Source organism: Plenodomus lingam (genome assembly GCF_022343315.1).
Source record: "Plenodomus lingam strain CAN1 chromosome Unknown contig_9, whole genome shotgun sequence".
Taxonomy (NCBI): domain Eukaryota; kingdom Fungi; phylum Ascomycota; class Dothideomycetes; order Pleosporales; family Leptosphaeriaceae; genus Plenodomus; species Plenodomus lingam.
In genome coordinates this window covers 524,192-546,869 of record NW_027093973.1, presented here as the reverse complement: position 1 = coordinate 546,869, position 22,678 = coordinate 524,192, and the positions used below count along the sequence as shown (strand labels likewise).

The window sequence follows — 22,678 nt, the reverse complement described above, 5'->3', positions numbered from 1 at the left end:
ACCGTATCTCTACAAATGTATTCATAGATCCGAACTTGCCTCAACCTTCAAGGAAAGGCTAGTTTCAACTCCTCCATCAGCGACATCATAGCCACGGCAGCTTCCAAGAGAGATTGTTTTTATAGAGAGTTACGAGTATTTGTATCTCGTACCGTGGACAGGGCCGGAACGTCGTCGATGTTGCTATAAGCCACGGGTGTCCAAGAGTTGATTTTCTCTTTGCTGCTCGCAGTCAACAAGCTCAACCGAGAGGCCTGCGTCCTTTTTCTCTAGCAAGGTACTACACGAACATGAAGAGAGTATATTGGTCCTCAAGGACGCACCAAAGATTATTTTTTTGGTTACTTATATCAACGCTTCGCCTCGAATACACAAACTGAACCTCGACAATCAAAATCATGGTGCCCACAACGCATCATTCAGACAAACATTCGCCACCACTTCCCCGCGCCCAAAACCCCAATCCCCAATCCCAGCCTCCTGCGCAATCTGCGCAGACACAGGACTAAACGCCGCAACCATCTGTCTCAAACCCGTGATAAATGTAATCTGCCCCATCACAACCACAACATGGAAAATCTGGTGGCTCGCACCCTATCACCATGACCATTAGTACATCATGCTCAAATATACCGACTGAAGCAAGTGTTGACTGCACGGCAGTACACGTACCCATATATCGAATTTCTCAGGGTAATATTTCTCTGGGAACCGAGTGATGTAAAACACAACTCCTGTGCCATAACAAGCCCCCATGCCCAGCGCATGTGCAAGCGGGAATAGCCCCAGGACCTCGACGCCGTCGATGATGCAAGCGTGCAGCATAGGCACGAATCCGCTAGCAAAGAAGGTCGCGAAGAGAACCGATCTAGAGCACCTTTGTGTGAGCAAGGGCGCAGAAGACAAGAAAAGCAAAGAATGAGAAGTAGACTGAAAAGGCAAAGTAGATGGTATTCCCTACCTCCATATTTTCATAGCCTCCCCGTCTGCGCCTGGCGCGAGCATGATGCTGAACAGAATAAGCGCAAGGAGCGCAGAAGATGTGATGTAGGACAGTTGGAGGGTGGGATGGTGTCGCAGACCGAAATACGTGGATGCAGTGCAGCCGGCAGCTGTGTTGAGAATGATACCTAAGTAATCGATTTTAAGCCAGCGGGTTGCTGTGGTGTGTGAATGTGCGGTAAGAGTGTGGAAGCCGGCCTGGATGTGGATGACAGGATTATTAGTTTTGCCCATGGAGGTGTCGAATAACAGATGTGGGGGAAAGGGGGATCATGTCATGGGGTTGTAGTGCTTACAGAGAATAAAAGGCAGAGAATACATGATAGGATGTACTGCCAGACAATCATCTGGTCCATGTAGCGCTCTTCATCCCATTGTTTGGCAAATTCGCGACATTCTCGCGCGAGGAGGAGGGTGTGGATTATGCCAGGTATCAGATGGGACCACACGTTTACAAATTCATTGTGGAGGTAGAGGAGGGAGAGGAGGCAACGGTGGGCGCTGCACAATTGGCGTCGATAACCCGTCTTGATGTATTGGTCTCCTCGCATCCATGGGGGCGCGTCTTCTCGACGTGTTGTAGCCGGTACGTACACGGGCTTTGAGGTCTTGCTGTCCATGGCTGCGCGGTGAGAGATGGAGGATTATTGGTATGTGGGTATTATCTGTTGTTCATTTCTGTTTTCCGAAGGCTTTCCTGCGGCGTAGGTTGTTCACTCATCATTGCCTGAGGTTGGACGAAAAGGGAAATTGCCGAGGCGTACGGTACCGGTACCGGTAAGCTGAAGTGGAACTTGGAAGGATGTGTTGGGATTCCGATGGTGAGGCTTGGAATGCATGATGTCTATTCATTGTCTAATCTAATCGTTCAAAGGATCTATAGGAACATGGGATTACTCAGCCACCAACGTTCTCGCCGGCCCGAACGGACGTCGTCAAGATGATTCCCATCGCGCTTACGGTTGCACTACCTAGTTTACAACAACGCCTTTGGGCCCGGTGCCAGTGCGCCACCCTCCCAAACCCGACGCATGGCTTCAAAGTACTCGTCTCGATATTTCGAGATATGGTTGCAGTGCGGCGTACCATGAAACAACAGCTCCCTGACATTCCAGCCTTTACTTCGGGCATCATCTGCATGGCTTGTAATGTCATCCCAATCGACATGCGTATCCGCCTTGGAGAACGCATAACAGATTCTCCTACAATTGACCAGATTGTGATCGAGCAGCGTCCGCCGATAGATTCGCTCTGGCTTCTCCCACCCGATGAGCTGAGAGCCAAACAGCACGTTGGTGACAAACATGATGATAATGGGTCCAATGATACGCCAGAAGAGTCCCTTGGGCAGTGAAAGAAGCATCGAATGGAACGACTTTGTATACGTCCCACGAGCAGGCCCACTGTCACACAAGATTCCGGTGACGGGGAGTGCGTAGCCCAGCCGCCGCTGCAACACAATAAGCAGCTGTGTTGCAGAGTTGGTGCCACCGTTGGAGAAGGTGTGGATCATGATGTTTGGTTTTAGCGAGGCCTGGCTAGAAGCGGCTAGTCCTGCGAGGACGACATCCGCGGCGGGTTGGATGGCTGCCCATTGTCTTGTGTAAGGACTGGCTATGATCCAGACGGAAGACTCGATGAGTAATATTTTAGCACGCGGGGCTATGGTCCGGTATCCCGCTGCGTACTTTGCAATATGCTTTTTTCCGGCGCCGAGCCAGGTGCACAGGATGATGAGCTGGCCTGGTGCGGCCTCTTGGGGTGTGAAGAGTGACATGCGTGGTCCGAGGCTGTCAAAGACAGGGTCAGAATTTGTTGGTGTGGCCATGTCCAATGATTAACAGTGGTAAGGAAATATGAGCAGCTGGAACGGACAGTATAAGGGGAGTATTTCAAGACTAAAGGACTGCTTATATATCCAAATTATATATGCTACACTTATTCGCCCCAGTCTTTCTTTTCTTCCTCGGGACTTAGGCCTCCTACGCCTCACCCACATCCCCCTTGCGAATCCCGTCTGCCGCTCGCGTCGCCGACATGTCCAAGAGCTCAGCCGCCCACTTCTCGGCGCCTTCTCGAACACGGAACTTCAGGTACGGCCCATCGTGCCCGCAGGTGATGTGATCATACAGCTGAAACTCCTGGGGTCGGTGCCTCCCATACTTTGCACCAACGTAACCTCCGCCCAGGCCTTCCGCAGTGCGATCCGGCGCCTCCATGTCGAGATACCACACTGCCGCAGCGATGGAGTCAGCCAGCTCTGTGAGCGTAAAGTTCATGCCCGAACACACTCGCGTTCCGAGTGAGAACGGGTTGAAGTACTTTCTCAGCGCTGCCACCTTCTCGGCTGGATTCGACTCGGACACGATCCAGCGCTCTGGATTGAATGTATACGAGTCTGGAAAGAGCTTCTCGTTGTGGTGGAACGCGTATAGCGAGCAGCCTACGTCCATGCCCTTGGGCACGTGGTTTCCATCGACCTTGAAATCGTCAGACGTCACTTCTCTCCAGAGGGCAGAGCTGACTGGCGGTGACATCCTCATCGATTCGTCCATGACCGCATACAAATACTTGCAAGACCTCAGTTTGGTGCCGCCGCGAATCTCATTTGGGTCGTCGAAAGTGGTGCGGATCTCATGAGCCAGTTTCTTGAACACTCCCGGATTGGATGCGAGGTAGAAGAAGATTCCCGTCATACCCGTCGACGTCGTATCTGCACCAGCAATAAGCAGGAATCTGCTCTCAGCCGCCAGTTCCGTCTCTGTCAGACTTCGACCTGTTTCGGGATCCTTGACGTCGATGACGAAAGAGAAGAGATCCTTCTTTGCATGTTTCCCCTCAGCAACACGCTCGTGAACCATTCGGCCCATCAGCTCGAAGAACTTGCTGCGCATCTTCCACGCGTTGATATAGAAGATCTTATCCAGATTCCACTTTTGCAGCTGAGGGTACTGGACGTACACGCCCGCTCGTGCAACAGCAACATGAATCGCATCGATGATGAAGTGGTTCTCCTCGCTCGTCTGCAGCCCAAACGTCTGTCCGAAGCCAAACTCGCCCATGATGTCGTAGGCCATGTGGCGGCAGTTCTCCGTCATATTCCATACTTTTGACCATTTTCCCGCGCTCTCGGGATCAGGGCTTGAAATGAGACGCTTGACGAACATCTTGGCGTGGTGGATGATGATGGGCTCAAACTCGCGGATGCGATGGTCTGCGAATCCGTGGCCTAGGATGCGCCGTCTGAAGCGAGCGTACTCTCGGTCCACAGCTGTGAATGTGTTCCATGCACCAGGTGCGGGCACCATGCTTGTATAACCCTGCGACTTTTGGATGTCGTGTTTTGATTGGTAAATCGCTGCGTCCTTGTCAATGTGTCGATCTCGAGGCATAGTTTGCGGAAGAAACTAAACTCACTCATCAACGCAGTTTCACTTTGGAACATCAATTTGTTCGGACCTTGCCGAATCACGGGTCCGTATTTCTTGAAGCCCTTCTCAGTCTGGATGTGGAGTTCACCTCTGCCATTGTAATATGCGCCGTAGAAGTTGGTGATCTTTGCCAGGAAAGGACCTGGGTACTTTGCCAACGGGTGGAAGTAAACACGGTAGATGATTCCTAGCATAATCTGTTCATATTAGCCATGGAATGGCCGGTGTGTTGAGGACGATGACTTACGTATACAAGCCAAGAACCCAGCAACAAAGATCCAAGCACTTTCATCTTCTCCCTCCCTTTCAAGGTAAGAAAGTTCTCAAGACTAGTAGCGACCACATGTTTGAAGTCGATGCCGGTAAGCTGCTCATATTTCGTAGCAACAAGATGTTGACCAAGACTTTTCACCTTCTCCAAATCAAACGAAGTCAAGTTCTCAAAACTCATGATGAAAAAACGGTCTTGAGAAACAAAAGCTCTGCATATCCCAACATCAAACTAAAATTCTGTGATTTCTCACACCAAAAAAGTCGGGATATACTCGACTCCCTAAAGCTTATGTAATAAACACAATCAAGGTCGCCGAGCTCCATCCACAAGCTAAGCACAGTTGCAAACCCAGCGTTGGCAAGATCTCGCGAGACCCGTGTCAGTTGTTACATGTCATGTCAGCCGCTCCTACGGGTTTGGAGAAAGGGGGGCCTTGAGGCCAAACGCCATCATCATGCTACCATGGTCCCACAATCTAGAAACAAAGCAGACTCGGGTCTTCACCGTCTGACCTTGTTCATCAGTCCAGCCTCAATCTTTCCAGGGGCCCCATGCATACCGCTCCAGATGACACCCGCAGGACGTACATGGGAATGCAGAGAAGGGAAGAACCCTGCCTATCAGTGCGTACCGGTGCATGAGCGGCTCCGTACGCATATCATGCTGTATTACTTCCCACGAGACCTACAAGCCTGTCAAAGCGAGAAAATGCGAGTTTCGTCTATATTCAAGATGACAGTGCCTCGGGATACTACAGTACATCTCTACTCTGCAACAAGAATGATTTATATGGTTTGCCAAGTACCAATATCACAACCTCTACCGGTACCTCAACGCACAACCTCCCCAGCCCTCCCAGCACCCACCAAGCCACTGCCACTCCCACTCCCACAGCCACCAAACATCCAGACCCCTTCAATAACTCCACCTCCTCTAGCAACGGAGAACCGCGCGCCATACGCCCCCACGAATCCCATGTAAACACGCAGTGCAACCCCAAACTCCCCTTTCTAACCCAACAACCCCAACCACGTGGAAAAAGAAACCGCACATGCATCCTCTACCACGCGGCAACACCCACGCCCACAGAACCAACCTGGCTAAAACACCGCGGACCACGGGTACCGTCTCTGAGCTGAGATTCAAGGCCGCCATCATCTTTGTATCATGCGGGTATGTCTGAGCCGGAGGTGTACGGACAGGGGTGTCGTGTGTGTGTGCATGGTCAGCATCTATCTTACTTCCACGCTGTGAGCGCCAAGGGGTAAGAATTTGCTTGGGCGATGACTGCCAAGTTTCCCGTGTGGATTGGGAGTGGGAGAGGTGGGAGAGGTGGGGTGGTGCGTTGGGATTGTGGGTTTTAAGGGAATCTAGGGGGGAGGTAGTTCTTGTGCGGTGATTTACTATAGCGAGGGACTTCAAAAATGGGTTCTTGCAAATTTGTGCTGCCAGGTGGGATAAGATCGAAAGAATGGAGTTTTGAGGTGGTATTTTGAGAAGGAGTTGCAAATCTCACTCAATCGCCTCGAGATATGGAAACGACAACTCTACCCCCAAAACCCAGAATCTTTTTAAAAAAAAGTCAAACAACACAGCCTTAAAGCTACCAGAAATCAATCCAGAAACCCCCATCCCCCTCAAAACCAGCCCCACCCCCCTTCAAAACCCCCCTACCTCTCCAAACCCTCATCAACCCCACTCGACTTCCCACTCCCAGACTCCCACCTCTCCAACTCGAGCCCCCCCTCCCCCTCCTCCTCCTCCACGCTATCCTGCTCCTCCTGCACCCCCATAACACGAATCTGGTTACCAGGACGCCACACCATAACCAGCACACCAACCTGGAGCGCAGAAAACCCAATCAATATCTTCATTTGGAGATTATACGCCTGCGCCAGGGCAAGCACAATCTCGCGCTGCACATCCGGGGGGAAACTGTGTGCGGCCTGCACGGCCTTGAGCAAGTCCGATGTAGAGAGCGGGGCGAAGCGCAAGAGGTGGGTTTTTAGGTAGTTGTTGAATGCGGTGGTTGTGATGGAGAGACCTAGGACGCCGCCTAGGGCGCGGAATTGGAGGAGTGCGCCGCTAGAAATGGCTGTGGGGGGCACGGGGGGTTAACAACGTATATATATATATATATATAGAAATTGTGAGGTTGGGCTGGACGTACCGGTATCGCGTTTCTCAACAACAAGAGGCGGCATGAGAAGCGTGATTCCCATGACGGCGCCGATACCGAGACCGGTGAGGATTTGGGCGCCGTACATGGTTGTGGGGATTGTGCCGTCTTCTGGGAGGACGCAGAACCAGGCTAGGCCGCTGACTTGGAGGAGGGAACCGACGAGGAGGATCCAGATGCAGGCGACGCCTCGCTTGGCGATGAAGCCGTTACTATGAAGCCGGTGAATGAGATCATGATGTTGAAAGGGATAAGGCGTATTGCGGCTGTCAGGGGTGAAGTCCCGGTGACGTCTTGGTAGCGTTGCGGGACGTTGATGATGAGGATGTTGTAGGGTATACCTGAGAGGAAGGAGAAACTGGAAAACAGGTTAGCGGGTGGTGTCATCGTGTTGATGGCAAAGGATGACACTCAAAAATGGGACATACAGCAACACTCCCATCCAGGCCTTGTTATGGATAAACCGCCACGGAAAGATGGGCTCCAGTGTCCTCTGATGTTTTGTGAAGAACCACTCGTTTCCCAGAAAAGCAATCCACATCAGCCCGGACACGATAAACAGTGCGATTGCAGGACCGCTGTCCCAAGCCATCGACAGCCCGCCCTCAAGCAACACGGCAACAATAAGCATCGTCGCGCCCAGAAGCAAAAATGCACCGGCAACGTCCAAACGAGCGAGCGAACGCTTCGCAATGCGGTCTCGCCAAGTGGGATGTTCATAATGGGAATCCCCCTGATGCGGAAAGGAGGCCGGCAAAACGATCAGGAGCAGCAAAATCGTGACAGCCCCTAGAGGAACACTACCGGACGTCAATTCCACAATCTCGAGCAAAACTTCGACAGAAGAGGTTTTTTTTTACCAGAACAAAAACGCCCATCTCCATTGCCCATTCTGACTCGTACCGCCTCCGATCAAAGGCCCAGCGAGCGAGCCCAGCGCCCCCGCAGTCATGAACTGTGCACCTTGGATGGGATGCTGGTGTTTGGGAACCATTTCGTATCCAATTGTTAACGCGACAGACCAGCACCCCGCCGCACCGATACCCTGGAACACACGACTAATAATCATCTGGTTCATAGTCTGCGCGGCACCACAAGCTCCGGAGAAGGCGGTGAAGATGAGCACGGTAGCAATGGCTGTATACTTGCGGCCAAAGATGTCACTCAGCTTCGCCCAGATAATGATCATACCTGGGGAACGTGTTAGCATCTGTTGGACTGCAGGGGAGTTTGATGGAGTACTAGTGTAGGTGATGAGGTAGCCGGTGACTACCCATCCCATTTGCTCGATGCCATTTAGGTCTTTGACGAGTGAGACCAGCGCGGTACCGACGACGGTTACTTCACTGTTGACAAGGAAAAGACATAGACAAGTACTATAGGTCGAGTTAGCTGCGTTGAGATACTGGGGGCATCTACAAGCCCGACGAACCTCAGAGAGACAAGATGAAGTCTCCATCCACGCAGATAGCCCGCGCTGTCAAGAATTACTCCTACACTGCGCTCATTCGTGTCGGCTTTCCCACTCTTACTACCTGGGACAACCGCATCCCCTGTAAGTGCTGGCACAGCCATGTGAGGCTCAGGCTCCTGCATCTCGTCCGTCGAAAAATGATATCGGAACTGCAAAGCCGTCGGAGCTGAGGGAAATGAAAAAGACCTGGTATGTCGTTCACATCAAGCCGCCAAAGTATGCTGGAAAAAACTCTACAATTGCTGCATGGGGTTCACGAAGGGGGGAAAGGGGGAGTATGGCATGAGCCATGAAACGCCGTGGCTTTGAGGCCAACCCAATGTTGTGCTTGAATACTTCATCAACTTCATTGCAGCCATGCCAAGGCCGAGGCAGCAAAGAAAACACCTCCGCAAGATGGAGAGGTAGTACAGCAATTCCAACATCGATAGGCTGCGCGTGTTAAACAAAGCCGACGGAATAGTAATCACTGACGCTGATGCTGACCAGCAGTCTGACGGTTGTGGCTTGCCTGACCCGAGATTCTGGTTTCATCGCTTGCGCTACCTCTTTGGTCGACCGTGGTACGCTGACCTTGATGCGACCCACGTCTATGATTTTGTCTTGGGGAGTGTGTTCGGAATGTGTTATGCGGTCAGCGTAGTTTCCGATCCTTTGTTGTGATCGTAAGATGGCTGCATGAAGTATACCGTACTTTCTAAACCGCTCTTATGGCTTGCAGATGAGCCGGTGAGCGGGGCGCCACTGTGTGTTCTGACTGCAGACGTTGTGTTCATGTGTACGAGCCTCTGTATGTATTCGTTACACGAGACCGCCTAGGAAATACAAGGCGGCTGAGTCTAGGATGGTTATGAAACTCATTTCAATGTCCATCAGCCTTGGAACAGTCATGAGTGAGGACGCCTGGAATCCATCACGAGCATGCATGGGCGTCATGTACGTCGAAGCAGAAGACTTGAACAATAAAGAGCCAACACGACAGGGCAACAACATGGCGCAGCAACTCAAACGCAACGACACAGGAGTGTACCGTGCCCAAAATCCAGAGTAACCATGAAAATCCATCGAGTGAGATTTCCCCCAGAGTCGGTGTGCAATGAAACCATAATCCGACCCAAACTCCAAGAAATAGGGCAGCCAAGTCGGCGATGAAAACAGTCCAGATCAACCCACAACACAAGATGATGGCAAGAATACGCGTTCTCGTCGTCGAGCTGGGACCTGCGCCGAACAGACTTCGGTCTCCGGTAGCAAGTGGAGAAGCTGAAGTGAGCATGGCAGATGCAGGGCGTCTGTAGAGATGAACTTTGCGTCGAGGAAAAAACGATGCATAAAATGCTCGCGGTCGTCGTATATTCCAGCCATCCAAACAACGGGGATTGACCAGTGAACTCAGTTTCCTGCTCATCATCTCCCAAGTCCAAATCTTCTTCACACCCCGATTCCTCTGTTGTCGACGTATACCAATCACAATGACGCTCGACTATACCAGTCATCCGGCCGAGATTGTCGGATCGGGCGAGGTCAAGGGCGTGAAGAAAATGGTCACAATTGATGATCTCAAGCGAGCTATCCCAGCTCATTGCTTCAAGCCCTCATACACCAAGTCGCTCTTCTTCCTCGTCCGCGACTTGCTTGTCATTAGCACATTCGGATCGATTGCGTGGTTCCTGATTCCCCAGATCGAGCATACGCCGGCTCGTTGTGTTGCCTGGATGTTGTACGGATACATGCAAGGTCTGGCCTTTACTGGTCTCTGGGTATTTTGGAAATCACAGGAAAACAGACGAGAAGAGGGCGAGCTAACGGCAGCCAGGTCCTCGGACACGAATGCGGTCATGGATCGTTTTCGGCCTCGAAGCTGCTCAACAATACGTTTGGCTGGGTGATTCATTCTTCGTTGATGACGCCGTACTTTGCATGGCAATCCACCCATCGCCGTCATCACATCTACGCCAACAACCTCGCCAAAGACCACAACTACGTCCCACCCCAGGCCGAGCAATACGCCTCCGTACTTGGCATCAGCGCCGAACACCTCGAGTCGCTCGACGAGATGACTGAAGATGCACCGCTGGCTGCTTTCGGTCGCCTCGTCATGCAGCAACTCCTCGGCTGGCCCATGTACCTCATCAACAACATCACCGCATCCTCTGGGAGTTTGTACGGCAAGCAGTCGGACAAGCTACTGGGGAACTCGCACCTGAACCCGTGGTCTACTCTTTTCAGACCCGAGGAAGCACATCTCATGATTGCCTCGGATATCGGCCTGGCGCTCACTGCCGGGGCCTTGTACATGGCTGGCCAGAAGATTGGATTCGCGAGCGTGGCGCTGATGTACGGGCAGCCGTACCTGTGGCTGAACCACTGGATCGTAGCAATCACCTATCTGCACCACACGCACCCCGAGCTACCCAAATACCAGCCCGAAGCCTGGACGTTCATCAAAGGCGCATTGGCAACGGTGGATCGCAACCTTGGGTTTGCGGGCAAGCATATGCTTCACAATATTGCGGATTACCACGTCATCCACCACCTCTTCTCGTCAGTTTATCCTTCCCATTCCTCGTCCTTTCTATTCCCCTTCCCCTCCCCTCAAACCCCCAACTAACCCCCCTCCCCGTCCCAGCCGCATCCCCCACTACCACACCCAACAAGCGACCGAGGCCATCCAGCCCCTCCTGGGCCCCCAATACCACCAAGACCGCGGAAACTTCAACGCCGCGATGTGGGAATCCTTCCACAAATGCCAGTGGGTCAAGGCGGACGATGCCGAGGACGAGGCGGATAGGGCGTACTGGTTTAAAGCGGGGCCGATGCCGCCGCCGGAGAGCGATATGAAGAGGAGGGCGTGGATTTAGGGTTGGATGGATGGGTGGGGATGAATCACGACAATGGACGGTGCTGGGTGAGAAGGACGGGGCGCAGACGTGGATAAATAAAACCAGTACCAGATCAATCCTTCTTCTGCCATCTGCTCAAGCGCCATGTTTGGAAAGTACATGAATTACATTAGATGGAATGCATTTTTACGCTAGACACTAGACACTAGACATTACAATCGAAACCGTTACTCCGCCAATGATCCCGTGTTCTGCATTCTATATTCCATTTTTCCTGGTGCTAGTGAGGAAGTAGGAATATAGACGTGTGAATACTAATATACTGCATTTTTATATACTCTACCGTGCTACTCCCCTCTCACTCCCTTCCCCTTTACTCTTTCCCTGCTACTCCTTTGCCCTCCATTCCCCTGCCTAGGCTTCCTATAAAACCCTCTTCAAAGCCCCAGAAACCACCTACACCCCCCCCCTGCCAACGAACCATGCAAAGAAAATACCCCATAAACAATACCAAACCCCCTCAATCCATCCTACAAACCAAATGTAAAAACTCTCAAGTAGACAAGAGAACAAGGGCAAAGCAAAAGAAAAAACCAAGGGAATGCAACGGAGTAGAACGGAGTAGAACGGAATAAGGGATGGGGTGGAAAGGTAAAAGGGAATGAAACAGGGCCAGGAAGAGGCAAGAACAAGACTGAAAAGTCCAAAGCCCAAAGCTAAAATGTATACATCCCATCCTAACCCCCTTTTACCCCACCAACACAAACCCAGCTTTACACATCCAACCCATCCCATACATTCCAAAATCCATACATACAGTATACGTACCCGCTCGACCCCCATCCAGTCTTAAAATCCCAGAACCCTGCTCCCCCCCCCCCCCCCAGAAACATAAATCCCAGAAAAAAAAATCCCAAGTCTATGCAAACCATGTCTAAAACAACCGACTCCCAAAAAAAAAAAAAGGGTCGCTCGCTGACAAGACAAGAAAAGAAACATACCTGTCCCGAAAGAAAAAAGAAAAACGAAACCCAGAAAAGTCTAATCCCGAAATTCCCATCCCCCCTTTCCCCTCGGAAAAAAAAAAAAAAAGACAAAACCCCCCAAAAATCACCCCCTCCCATCCCTCCACCTCCCATCCGCAACCGTCTCAAACCGAACCCGTCTGCCCATCCCCCTAACCCCCTCCACCCCCCCCGCCTCCAACCAGCGCCCCAAATTCTTACACTGACTAACATCAAACCGCTCCAATTCCCTACACCCCTCGACCACGGCCTCGACCCCCGTCCCCGTAACGCGAACGCAGCCGCGAACGCTCAAGTGGCGGAGTTCGAGGAGGTGGAGGGAGATGCAGCGAAGCGAGGTGTCTGAGACGGCGGAGCCGCAAAAGGCGAGGTTGAGGTGGGTGAGGGAGGGCAGGCCGAGGGCGAGGACTTCGGTTGCTGTGTCGGAGAGGGCGCAGCAGAAGGACTGGGGGTTTGTGGGTTAGTGGTGTTGTTGGTGTGGGTGTGATTGTGCGGGGTTTGTGTGTGCAGGTATGGGGTGGTGCAAGGGATGAGCTTACCAGATCCAATTCCCTCAACCCCTTGGCTGCATTCGTCAAATAGACAATCGCATTGTCCGTCAAATACGTGCAGTCGGCCAGACAGAGCCGCGTCAAGCGCGGAAACGGATAGACACTCCAGTGCTGAAAGCCGACATCCGTAATCGTCGTGCACCGCGTGAGGTCAATGCTCTCGATGCGATTCGCCGCATGCACGGCGATGTGTGCCATGCTCCGGTCTGTAATGTGTTTACAGTAACTGAGTGTCAGGCGACGGAGTCTCGGGCATCCAACCACCGTGCCAGGCGGGAGTGGCTGTGGGACGGGCTGTCCGTTGGCGGCCTTGCCATTGTGTGGGCGGCGGCCGTTGACTTGGACTTGCTGCTGTGCGTGTGCCCCTGCCATCTGAGGAGGGAGTTCGGGGACTACCCAGCCAATCACCCTCGCGAGCAGGTTGTCGCCCACCTTTCTGCAATTACTGAGATCCACTTCTTCGAGCCCCTTTGCCTTTTGCACCATGTCGAGAACGGCGGGGCCGGTGATGTCCCAGACGCTCTTCATGCGCCAGACCTTGACGTTGGGAGCGCAGGTGCTGGCGAGGGCTCCAAACCCCTCGTCGGTGACGTGGAAGCAGTTGCTGATGTTGACGTAGCGGGGGCGGCTGCCCACAAAGGGACAAATCACATCGACGAGCGAGCGGTCCGTCACTTTGCGGTTGAATTTGGTGAGATCGAGGTCGTGCAGGATATCGGGGCTGGTGGATATGGTCCTGTGCCAGTGCGAGGAGATTTGGCGGAGCTTCATCAGCTCGTGGATGTTTAGGTACTGGAATACGTGGGTGAGGACGGGGTCTGGCAGTCTCCCTCTGCTCTGTCGACTCGGTAGATGGATCATTCGGGGACGCTTGTAATCAAAGGGGGCTTCTGGTGGGGTGGAGGCATGTTTCGGCAGCAACAAGGGCGAGGGGGCAAGCGGTGAAACAGAGGTGGAAGCTGGTTTGCCAAAGTCGCTCTTCGTCGGACTAGGCGGCGGCGGCGGCGGGTCGAGCGCATGCATCGATCCGGGCGTGGGCGGTGCCAGTGATCCTCTCCGAGATCTAGATCGCACATTGTCCAGGTCTACATTGAGAAAGGGGTCGGGGTCGTAGGGTTCCATCATCTTGTCCTCCCGCCGTGTCGGCGTCATGGGGCTGTCCATGGCAGTCGTGGGCTCGTTGAACGTCACAGACGGGACACTTCTCTTGCGCCGCGGGGTTCGCGGTGTGGTGGTGGCCGTCTTCGTCGTCGAGTCTGCTATCGCCAAATCATCAATGTTCGGTGTGCTGCTCGCATCCGCCATCTCCACATCCTTGTCTCTTGCACTCTGCAGCCGTTCTCTGGCCACCGATTCGACCTGCCGTCGCACGTCTGGCGTACACTTTTCCCACAGCCGGTTCAACGTATCCCCGCTGATCATCAGACATTCGACGGCCGAGACGGAGCGCACGGTTGCCGTTCGCCGGGGCGCGAGCGAGAGACTGACGACTTCGCCAAAGTACTGGCCGGCCCTCAGTCGCGCCTTGACTTCCTGGACGTGGTGCTCGCCGGCGGCAATGGATTTCCTGCGGCCGACGTTGGGCGACGAGTGGCCATTCTGCTCCGGGGGGTTCATGTGGATGACCTCGACCTCGCCCTTGACGATGAAGAAGACGTCGCGGCCCTGGGTGCCCTGCTTGATGATATCGGTAAAGGGGTCAAAGGAGCGCGGTTGGGCGCGCATACCGATGAAGTGCAGGATGTCGTCAGGGAGTTCGGAGAAGAGAGGCAGTTCTTTGAGCAGAGGTCTCACATGCACACTGCCGCTTCCGAAAGCGCTGTGGGCAACGGCCTCGGTGAGACCAGGGCTGGGCGACTTGCGCTTCTTGAACGCGTTGCTCTCGCCCTCGCGCAGCGTCCCGCCTTCTGCCATGACGACGTCGCCGTCGCCGTCGCCCTGTCCGTCGCCGTCGTCGCGGTCGCGCTTGCCGGTGATGTGGCGGACGGGCATCATGGGCCGTTTTGCGCCGAGCTCCTGCTTCTTGCGGTGCAAAATGGCCAGCCGCTCCTGGGCTTCGTGCATGATGGCGGTTTCGACTTCGGGGAAGCGGGGCAGCTCCTTCATCAGGTCCTCCTTGTTCAGCCGGACGACGAGGGAGCGCATGTTGGCGATGATGGTGGCGGTGCGGGGAATGTCCATGAGGATGCCAATCTCGCCAAAGAAGGCGCCGGGCTTGAGTTCTGCATAGGTGCTCTCCTGGTCGCGTGAGGTGACGCGGACGGCGCCACGGACGAGCCAGTACATGGCCTTGCCCGTCTCGCCCTCGGTGAGGATGGTGTCGTGTGGCTGGTAGAGCTGGGGCTTGAGGTGGAGGCCGATTTGGGTGAGGAAGTGCTCGTCGGCGGTCTGGAAGAGGGGAAAGGAGCGTAGTCGTTCGAGCAGATCGAGGGGCAGGCCCTGGATTGTGGACGCAGCCAGCGGCGAGGGTCTGATGGGCTGTGTGGGATTGGCGTGCTTGTCGAACTCGCGCACCATGGCAAAGGGGTCTGGGATGGGCGCGACGCCATGAGCCCGCACTGGACCTCCAGCAGGCCTATATCTGCGCATCTTGTTGTGGACGTTGTTGGTGTTTTTGCTGTTGTGCTGCTGCTGTTGCTGCTGCTGTTGCTGTTGTTGCTGCTGCTGCTGTTGCTGCAGTTGCTGCTGCTCGTGTGGGCGTCGGTGAGCACGCGCGCGGGGCAGGCGAGGGAGGATTGGGCAAGGCGGTGGGGGCGTGGAGTGGGAAGGGGCAATGGAGAAGCTGCCAGGTGCTCAGCTCATGGTGGTGCTGTCGTGGTCGTGTCGGTCAGCCGTGGTTGGTGTTGAGTCTTTTGGGTGGGACAATGTTTGCTGCGAGTGGGCTGCAGGTTGCAAGGCCGAAAGCCCAAGGTAGCGGGCAAGTCACAAAGTGTGCTCTCTTACACACAGAGGATGGTCTGTTCCGAATGCCCAAGAAAAGTCAGACTACTACCACTACTACTACTACTACTACTACTACTACTACTACTACTACTACTACTACTACTACTACTACTACTCTTGTCTTTGCACGCACAAGACACCGTTTTCCAATCCAACCCGTACCGTCTGTCTGCTGCTGGGGCTCTAGCGGATGAGGGAGGGAACCCCCAAGCCCGTCCCGCCCGCAAGTCTGGCGGCAAGGCGAGCAGTGGAGAAAGTCCAACCCTTCAGGGCAAGCCCCCCTCCCTCCGCCTGCTCGCCTCCCTCCGCCTCCCCCTTCTACCAAGCTTCTCGAAACCAGCACAGGCCATGCGCGAAGGCTGCATAGCTGCCCACCTTATCTGCACAGCGAACAGACGGAAAGACCGCGCATGCAGTGGGCAGTAGTCGAGTAGCGAGTAGAGGACTCCTCCTCCAGCTCCCAAACAAGTCACCATCCTCGTCCAGCAGCAATCCAGTCCGCCGTGCTATCCAGCTCCATGGCCACGGTGTCGTCATCTCCCCCTCTCCTCGAAAGTATGCATGTCAACCCGCGCCTTGTAGAAACTCTCCCCTCGCCTCGCCGAAGAAGAAAAAAAGGATTGGTGAGATGGCCATCTGGCGCCAAGTCGTCGGCTATTAGTAGGATGACACACAACACACCCACACCACACACCTCCACACACACACCTCCACACACACACCTCCACACACACACCTCCACACACACACCTCCACACACCGCACTAACGGCCACCCTTGGAACCCCCTGACCGGGCTCCTATCCTCCTACCGCCGGCCATTCCCTCCGCCCACTCTTCCCCTCCTCCGCCTTCAGATCGTGTTGCCGCAGACACGGGACGTCATGTAGAGTCTGGTAGCTACCCCTGTTGTACAGTCCCCAGCCATCTATTTTTACAGCGGCCTACTAGTAGATGCCTTGTTGATTTGAACACACACACATGTATATATACTCACAACTCACACACACACACACATATATATATATATACTCACACACACACATGTATATATATACTCACACACACACACATATATATATATATATACTCACACACACACACATACACATAGATATATACTCACACACACACATACACATAGATATATACTCACACACAACACAATCCACAGGACGCGTGGTGCCACATGTGAAAAAAGCCAAAATTGGCCCTGACAAGCAGACAAGTCACTGTGCGCAGACGGTGTCCTAGTGATCTCGGCTAGTTTGAGGATCACGTTACTTGTCTTGTGTCATCAAAGCAGCCAGGATGTAGCAGTGGCAAATCACATGAGACTCACACTACCCGACCGCATGACTAGCTTTCCCCTCCTTCACCATTCTACATCCGGCCTAGCTCTCTCTCGAGTAAGCTCGTGTTCGTTTAGGAAGCATACACGTGACTTGTTTCCACGGCCACTTACAGTCCAGCCTTGCGCCTTGCTACCATTGTCGTCGCTCGTCATCACGCTTATATCCGTCTGGCCTTTTGCGCCTGCTCTTTTGCTCCTCCTCCTCTTCGCTGTTGTACCTATACTTGCCCTCCTCCTCTTCACTCTTGTACCCATACTTGCCCTCCTCCTCTTCACTCTTGTACCCATACTTGCCCTCCTCCTCTTCACTCTTGTACCCATACTTGCCCTCCTCCTCTTCACTCTTGTACCCATACTTGCCCTCCTCCTCTTCACTCTTGTACCCATACTTGCCCTCAGACTGGACTAGCATCCGCAACGACACCCTCACCACCACCACCCTAGCCCAACAAGGCTCCCACCTCAACCTCACCACCTGCATCCTCCCCAACCCCGGTAACCCCACCATTTCGGCGAAAATGCTAGCCACGACCCTCGAAGCCCTCGTTGGCGCCGTATTCGCAGATGGTGGCGACCCCGCTGTCCAAACCCTCGTGAAAGATTTCACTCTCCTGACTCACCCTCTCCTCACGGTAATGTCTTTCCTACCCCCCCTTGCGCTCGGTCGTATAGCCAAAGAACACATCTCCTGCAACTAATCCGCCACTCCTAGATCCTATTGACCGCTTCATTCCACCTGCCCATGACGAGCTGGTCTCGATTCCTTTTGACAAGGAGACGGCGTCTCGACTGCCTTTTTCATGCGTTTCTTTCCCCTTGTCCCAGGTTCCTGCTCCCGGGTATCTAAACGCATGCAAAAGGTCTTCTCCTGGCGCCTCTTCTTTTGCCCCCAGGAACCGGGACCGAGCTCGACGTGGGGCATTGAGACGAGGCGTGCAAAGTCGGATCGAGCGTCGGTGCGGCGTTGCGTATGCCCTTGCGTGCTGGGTATGATATCTAGCAAGTGGCTTCTAATACGTTGTGTGCAGGGACAGCTTCTTGTTGGAGAGTAGGTGGGTCGTTGTGTCTCTCCTAGCCCCGTGGCTCTTTGCTTGGAGTGGCGAGGTGCTGGGTCATGTTGAAGGTGGAAGAGAGGGGGTTGGGTCGGGGTTAGGAGTGCTGTGGGGGGTTGGTGGGATTGGAGTGTTTTATTCTTGTGGTTTGTTTGGGACCTGGGCTTGATTGGGCTTCCTTGATCTTGCCTAAGCTCGCTTCCATTCAAACTCCCACGATGGCATTTAATCACCCTCCACACGCGTGGTGTGACTACATTCCGTTGATGCTTTGTCATCTGTGCGTTTCTTACCCTTATCTATATTTCTTGGAGGCGGGTACTGAGGCGGGCTGGTTGTGGTTGGCACCAGATTGGATGTTTTTGGCACGACGCTGGACATGGGCATTGGTTTGGTGAGGGTCTACTGCTGGGTTGGGTCGATGGTGATGTTATTTTATTGGGGGGTTGAGTTGATGCTCATGTCCTTGTATTAAGATCTTGGGGAGAGTTAGGTTGAAGCTGACGTCAATTCACAGGCCCTTGGAGTTGGCTTGTCGTTGACTTCAATAATGATCCTTTAGGTTGGCTTTATATTGCCTAACTTTCTTACACCACCGCATTAAAAGCATACCAGGCACCCTGCATCATCTCCAGTTTTCCCGAGTTCGATCAACTCTCATTGAAAACTCGGTATAGTACAATACCCACGAGCGCTTTAGCTTCTGTGCTACTCCTCCATACCTGACTGTCTTCAGAATTCTGAATACAATCATCCCGCAGATACCGAGACGTCTCCGGAATCAAAAAATCGCACGTAAAATCTAAGGATTCCCCGAGCCTGATTCAAATCTTGACAAACTTTGCGTGTCAAGCACTGGGTGACAATGTTGATCATGCTTGCGTTTGTCTATCTATTCTTGGCCTTGCTTGCGACGTGTATCCATCCTTTCTCTCCGCATGCTGCCTTGCCTATCGTTACATGACTTCTTAAACAGTATTGATCGTCGCCGCGTTTTGGCGGCGCCCAGGGACTGGAAGACTTGGGGGTATGCCGTCACCCACATGGGCTGCTTGTGCCCACTACACTGCTTCTCCCTCTTCTCCCCGACAATTCTCCTTGGCATGGGATACACCGGAACCACGGCTTAGCTCTTGTCTGTCCCTCCTTATGCCGTTGCTGCGACCATGACAGTTATCATCGATTGAATCGTGGCGACAGGACCAAGCTTCCTGGAATCCGCAACATGGGAGTGTCTTCGACCGGTTGTATCAGATTTACCATGATGCTCGCCACTACCAATGTCCGCGTCACTATGCAAATCCTCTGCATCTTATGAGCTTTTACACGGCGTACAAGCAGGGTGCAGGCACCAAATGCAAGGTCAATATCGATGCTGGCACGGTATGCCATGATCCTCGTGTTTCCGATCATGCCCGCCACTAGGATCAAGTTTACTCCGTATCCCATATGCCGGCAACATTATGCCCCCTTTCATGCTTTCCTAAACAGGGCCGCAAGAGGATTGCAAAGGCTGCGTCGTCTCCAAGCCTCACCCGTCGGACATTTCCATACAAACTTACCAAGTGTTGCAGAAAGACAAGTGGGTGCTCTGGCCTTCACTCGTGCTACCCACCGAGCCATCTTCTGTTGAATTCCGATGGTACTTGGTACGGAACTGTTGATGAGGCCACATCTTGAGTGCAGGCCGCTGTCCACCTCAGCCACAACCCTACCCAGGCCTAGCACTTCATTCGGCAGATATGGTACGATATCCACACTATTGGTGTTGCAAGCTTGATTTCGGATTGTGGTTCGCATTCAGGATATCTGGGAGGTCTAACTTGATGGAATGATCGCTCCATGATGGGGGGCCTCTGACGAGCGAATATATGGCTATGAACAACGTCACCTCGCAGCACCCCCCTTAAGCTTCGATGCGAAGCCCCAATCATGCGTTTCTCTAGCGCCCAGTCTTTGAATGATAGGAGTTGAGTGAATCTGCAACAGTGGTCGAGCCGGTACGTGCACAGCTTGCGGAAGTGCAGCCTAGGCGGCTCTGTAGCAGTCCTTCAAAATGGAAAGAACCACTAAGTATATAAAATTTTCCGCCTCGGGTCTGGCATCGGATTTACATTTATTTCAGTTCAAAGCACGCAACCACAATCATCACCGATTGACGTCTACTATCTATTCTCCCTTCAATTTGTTAAGCAAGCAGCATCTATCACCCCCAATCAACCCCCTTCCCTCGCAATGGCTCAACAACAGGAAGCCGAAGACTCATACCACATCGATGTCTCACTGTTGTCTGCTCTTGCAGCATACCCTTCGGGGTACAAAGAAGATGTCCCAGACATCATTGATAGCGACGCGCTGAATGAGTTTTTGGCGGCTAGGCAAATGGTCAGCCCTTTTGATGACATCCCTCTCTCCGTCGATGCATCTGTGCTGCAAGATAGCAGTGCAGACAGCTGCACTAGTACCTCAGATGGCGTCTGTAAGTCTGACCCTTATCACCTGCAGTACCTGGACCACGATTCCTCTAAATTCAGCACTCGTCGTCTACAAAGCTACTTTGCACTTATTAACAATCAACCATCACTGCCAGGGTTTAATCAAAACGGCGAAGACGATGGGAGCGTTCCCCCATTAGACGACTTTCCACCCAAACGGGGTGTCAACGGGAAGCGACCCCGTGATGAAGATGAGCCAGAGACCATTGCTGAGGTCTCTGAAGAGCATTTTGACATGGGCCTTGGGCGCCAAACCCCCACTGTCAACCGTCACAAGAAGGCCAGGAGGGACAGCGCACACGAACCTCCTCGACCTACAACTCCCCAGCCTCCCAAGGCCAGACCACAAGTCCTGGGTACATTTCCCCAAACCGAACAGCTTTCACTACAGCACGCTAACCGAGACGAAGCACGACAAGCAGCCACCGCGATGGCGCGGGCTGAGAAGCCTGCGGGAAGGCCGAGGCGGACGAGGCGTCCGGCTGCTCAGCAGTATATTGGGATTCCAATGGAGCAGGTTGGTGGTGGGGGGGAAATATTTGGCCAGAGTCCGGGGTTGCAGTTTGGTCAGATGCCTGGTCAGCAGTTTGGGCAGAGTCTTGGGCCACAGTTTGGGCAGAGTCCTGGTCCGCAGTTTGGTCGAATTCCCCTCCAACAATTCGGCCAGAGTCCAGGTCTGCAGTCTGGTCAAATTCCCGTCCAGCAATTTGCTCAGGCTCCTGGTCCGCAATTATACCAGGGTCCCAATCAGTACTACAGCCCGGCTCCTGCTCCTCACGCGGGCCAGTTTCCTCCTCGGCATATCGGCCACCAACCTTCCCAGCCCATAGGCTATCCTCCCGCTCCAAATATCAACCATGCTCCCGCCCAGCGTTGGGACCCTGCAGTTTGGCCCGGCTCCTACCCAAGGGTCCGCTAACCTTGTCATCCGGACACACCACCGGTATCCGCAACGTTGACAGCATGTACCTCACAGCGCCATTGACGTCCTTCACGATGCTCCAACCTACCCCGGTAGTCGGTCGTTACTACGGTATGGAGATGGTAGGATTCAATTAGGAGCCGCTTTGCCCAAGCACAATTGATCCAGGGACATTACAACCAGCCGTATAACATGGCCATCCTCCCGCTCCTGGACTGCTGGACTCGAACATGGCAATCAGTGCTTCTTTATAATATAACCCAGCGTAGCCGTAGCATGGAGTTTCGCGTTCTTTTTTTTTCCTTTTCTCTGTTCTATACCCCCGACAATCTAAAAGATCTGTGTGACAGCGAATTTGCAACGGAAGTACTGCGTTTGAAACCTTTTTTGGGATGTGAGTTTTGATGAGCTAGGAGTTTGGGGTTTGGAAAATTAGGTTGAATTGTGTTGTCAGTGTTGCGTATTTGTACATTGAATTTTCTAGGTGGCAATATTACCCTTGCCGGCACTCAATTGTTCTGATGATGCTTCGAGGATGACCTTGTACGGGATGAATGTGCATTGTTATGACCCATAGTTTTAAATGGGAGGTTTTATGATTGTAGATGCTGAGAAATAAGTTGTCTGTGGACATGCATATGATACACAATTTTAACCCATGTTGAACATCTCGCTACGAACGACTTTTTCTTTCAAAACCACATTCACCCTCTCCTCACCCACATCCCTCCGAAAACTCAGCCCTTGCTGAACACCACCAAACCCCCACTCACCCCAGCCACATCAACTCCCAGATCCCAATCTCACCATCTTTAGCCACCTCCACGTGCGCTTCTTCCTGCAAACCCAACCCAACCCAACCCAACCAACACAGAAACCCAACACCAAGTCCCCACCCAGGCCACCGCACACCAACCCTCCCACCGTACACGCACCACGCACACCATACATCTCCACCCAACCCACCCACAATCCCTTTTCACATCCTCCCACCCTTTTCCCGCACCCACGCATCTAGCCGTGCAAGTTTCCCGCTCACGCAAGTTTCCCGCTCGCGCTCCTTGGGTGCATTGTCGCGCGCCCATGCACCAGCTTTTCCGAGCGTTGGGATATGTGGCCGGCTTATCGCGGGAT

At 53.3% G+C, this 22,678-nt stretch overlaps 9 protein-coding genes across 9 annotated transcripts; 2 read left to right on the top strand and 7 right to left on the bottom strand.

The window, feature by feature from the left end:
- Positions 1–396: 396 nt before the first annotated feature.
- On the bottom strand, positions 397–1,622 carry IAQ61_010709 (uncharacterized protein; the record flags this gene model as incomplete). Its single annotated transcript, XM_003834671.1, has 4 exons — positions 397–594; positions 673–868; positions 962–1,200; positions 1,299–1,622. 4 exons carry the CDS (start codon positions 1,620–1,622, stop codon positions 397–399), a joined length of 957 nt encoding a protein of 318 aa, XP_003834719.1.
- A 356-nt stretch (positions 1,623–1,978) lies between these two features.
- Positions 1,979–2,830, bottom strand: IAQ61_010708 (uncharacterized protein; the record flags this gene model as incomplete). Its single annotated transcript, XM_003834670.1, has 1 exon — positions 1,979–2,830. The coding sequence occupies one exon, from the start codon at positions 2,828–2,830 to the stop codon at positions 1,979–1,981; it is 852 nt and encodes a 283-aa protein (XP_003834718.1).
- Positions 2,831–2,935: 105 nt separating this feature from the next.
- On the bottom strand, positions 2,936–4,940 carry IAQ61_010707 (uncharacterized protein). Its single transcript, XM_003834669.2, has 3 exons — positions 4,681–4,940; positions 4,420–4,630; positions 2,936–4,360 (listed from the first exon to the last, which is right to left on the bottom strand). Exons 1-3 carry the CDS (start codon positions 4,882–4,884, stop codon positions 2,985–2,987), a joined length of 1,791 nt encoding a protein of 596 aa, XP_003834717.1. The 5' UTR covers positions 4,885–4,940; the 3' UTR covers positions 2,936–2,984.
- A 1,437-nt stretch (positions 4,941–6,377) lies between these two features.
- Positions 6,378–6,974, bottom strand: IAQ61_010706 (uncharacterized protein; the record flags this gene model as incomplete). Its single annotated transcript, XM_066098894.1, has 2 exons — positions 6,378–6,802; positions 6,878–6,974. The coding sequence occupies 2 exons, from the start codon at positions 6,972–6,974 to the stop codon at positions 6,378–6,380; spliced, it is 522 nt and encodes a 173-aa protein (XP_065951052.1).
- Positions 6,975–7,018: 44 nt separating this feature from the next.
- IAQ61_010705 (uncharacterized protein) lies at positions 7,019–8,794 on the bottom strand (the record flags this gene model as incomplete). The annotated part of the gene is made up of 5 exons (XM_066098893.1): positions 8,319–8,794; positions 8,129–8,262; positions 7,747–8,077; positions 7,315–7,686; positions 7,019–7,244 (listed from the first exon to the last, which is right to left on the bottom strand). The coding sequence occupies exons 1-5, from the start codon at positions 8,480–8,482 to the stop codon at positions 7,019–7,021; spliced, it is 1,227 nt and encodes a 408-aa protein (XP_065951051.1). The 5' UTR covers positions 8,483–8,794.
- A 1,038-nt stretch (positions 8,795–9,832) lies between these two features.
- Positions 9,833–11,221, top strand: IAQ61_010704 (uncharacterized protein; the record flags this gene model as incomplete). The annotated part of the gene is made up of 3 exons (XM_003834666.1): positions 9,833–10,120; positions 10,177–10,904; positions 10,990–11,221. The coding sequence occupies 3 exons, from the start codon at positions 9,833–9,835 to the stop codon at positions 11,219–11,221; spliced, it is 1,248 nt and encodes a 415-aa protein (XP_003834714.1).
- Positions 11,222–12,425: 1,204 nt separating this feature from the next.
- IAQ61_010703 (uncharacterized protein) lies at positions 12,426–17,487 on the bottom strand (the record flags this gene model as incomplete). The annotated part of the gene is made up of 4 exons (XM_066098892.1): positions 12,426–12,430; positions 12,463–12,673; positions 12,768–15,561; positions 17,210–17,487. 4 exons carry the CDS (start codon positions 17,485–17,487, stop codon positions 12,426–12,428), a joined length of 3,288 nt encoding a protein of 1,095 aa, XP_065951050.1.
- Positions 17,488–17,802: 315 nt separating this feature from the next.
- IAQ61_010702 (uncharacterized protein) lies at positions 17,803–17,997 on the bottom strand (the record flags this gene model as incomplete). Its single annotated transcript, XM_066098891.1, has 1 exon — positions 17,803–17,997. One exon carries the CDS (start codon positions 17,995–17,997, stop codon positions 17,803–17,805), a length of 195 nt encoding a protein of 64 aa, XP_065951049.1.
- A 2,365-nt stretch (positions 17,998–20,362) lies between these two features.
- On the top strand, positions 20,363–21,541 carry IAQ61_010701 (uncharacterized protein; the record flags this gene model as incomplete). The annotated part of the gene is made up of 2 exons (XM_066098890.1): positions 20,363–20,978; positions 21,033–21,541. 2 exons carry the CDS (start codon positions 20,363–20,365, stop codon positions 21,539–21,541), a joined length of 1,125 nt encoding a protein of 374 aa, XP_065951048.1.
- Positions 21,542–22,678: the final 1,137 nt, after the last annotated feature.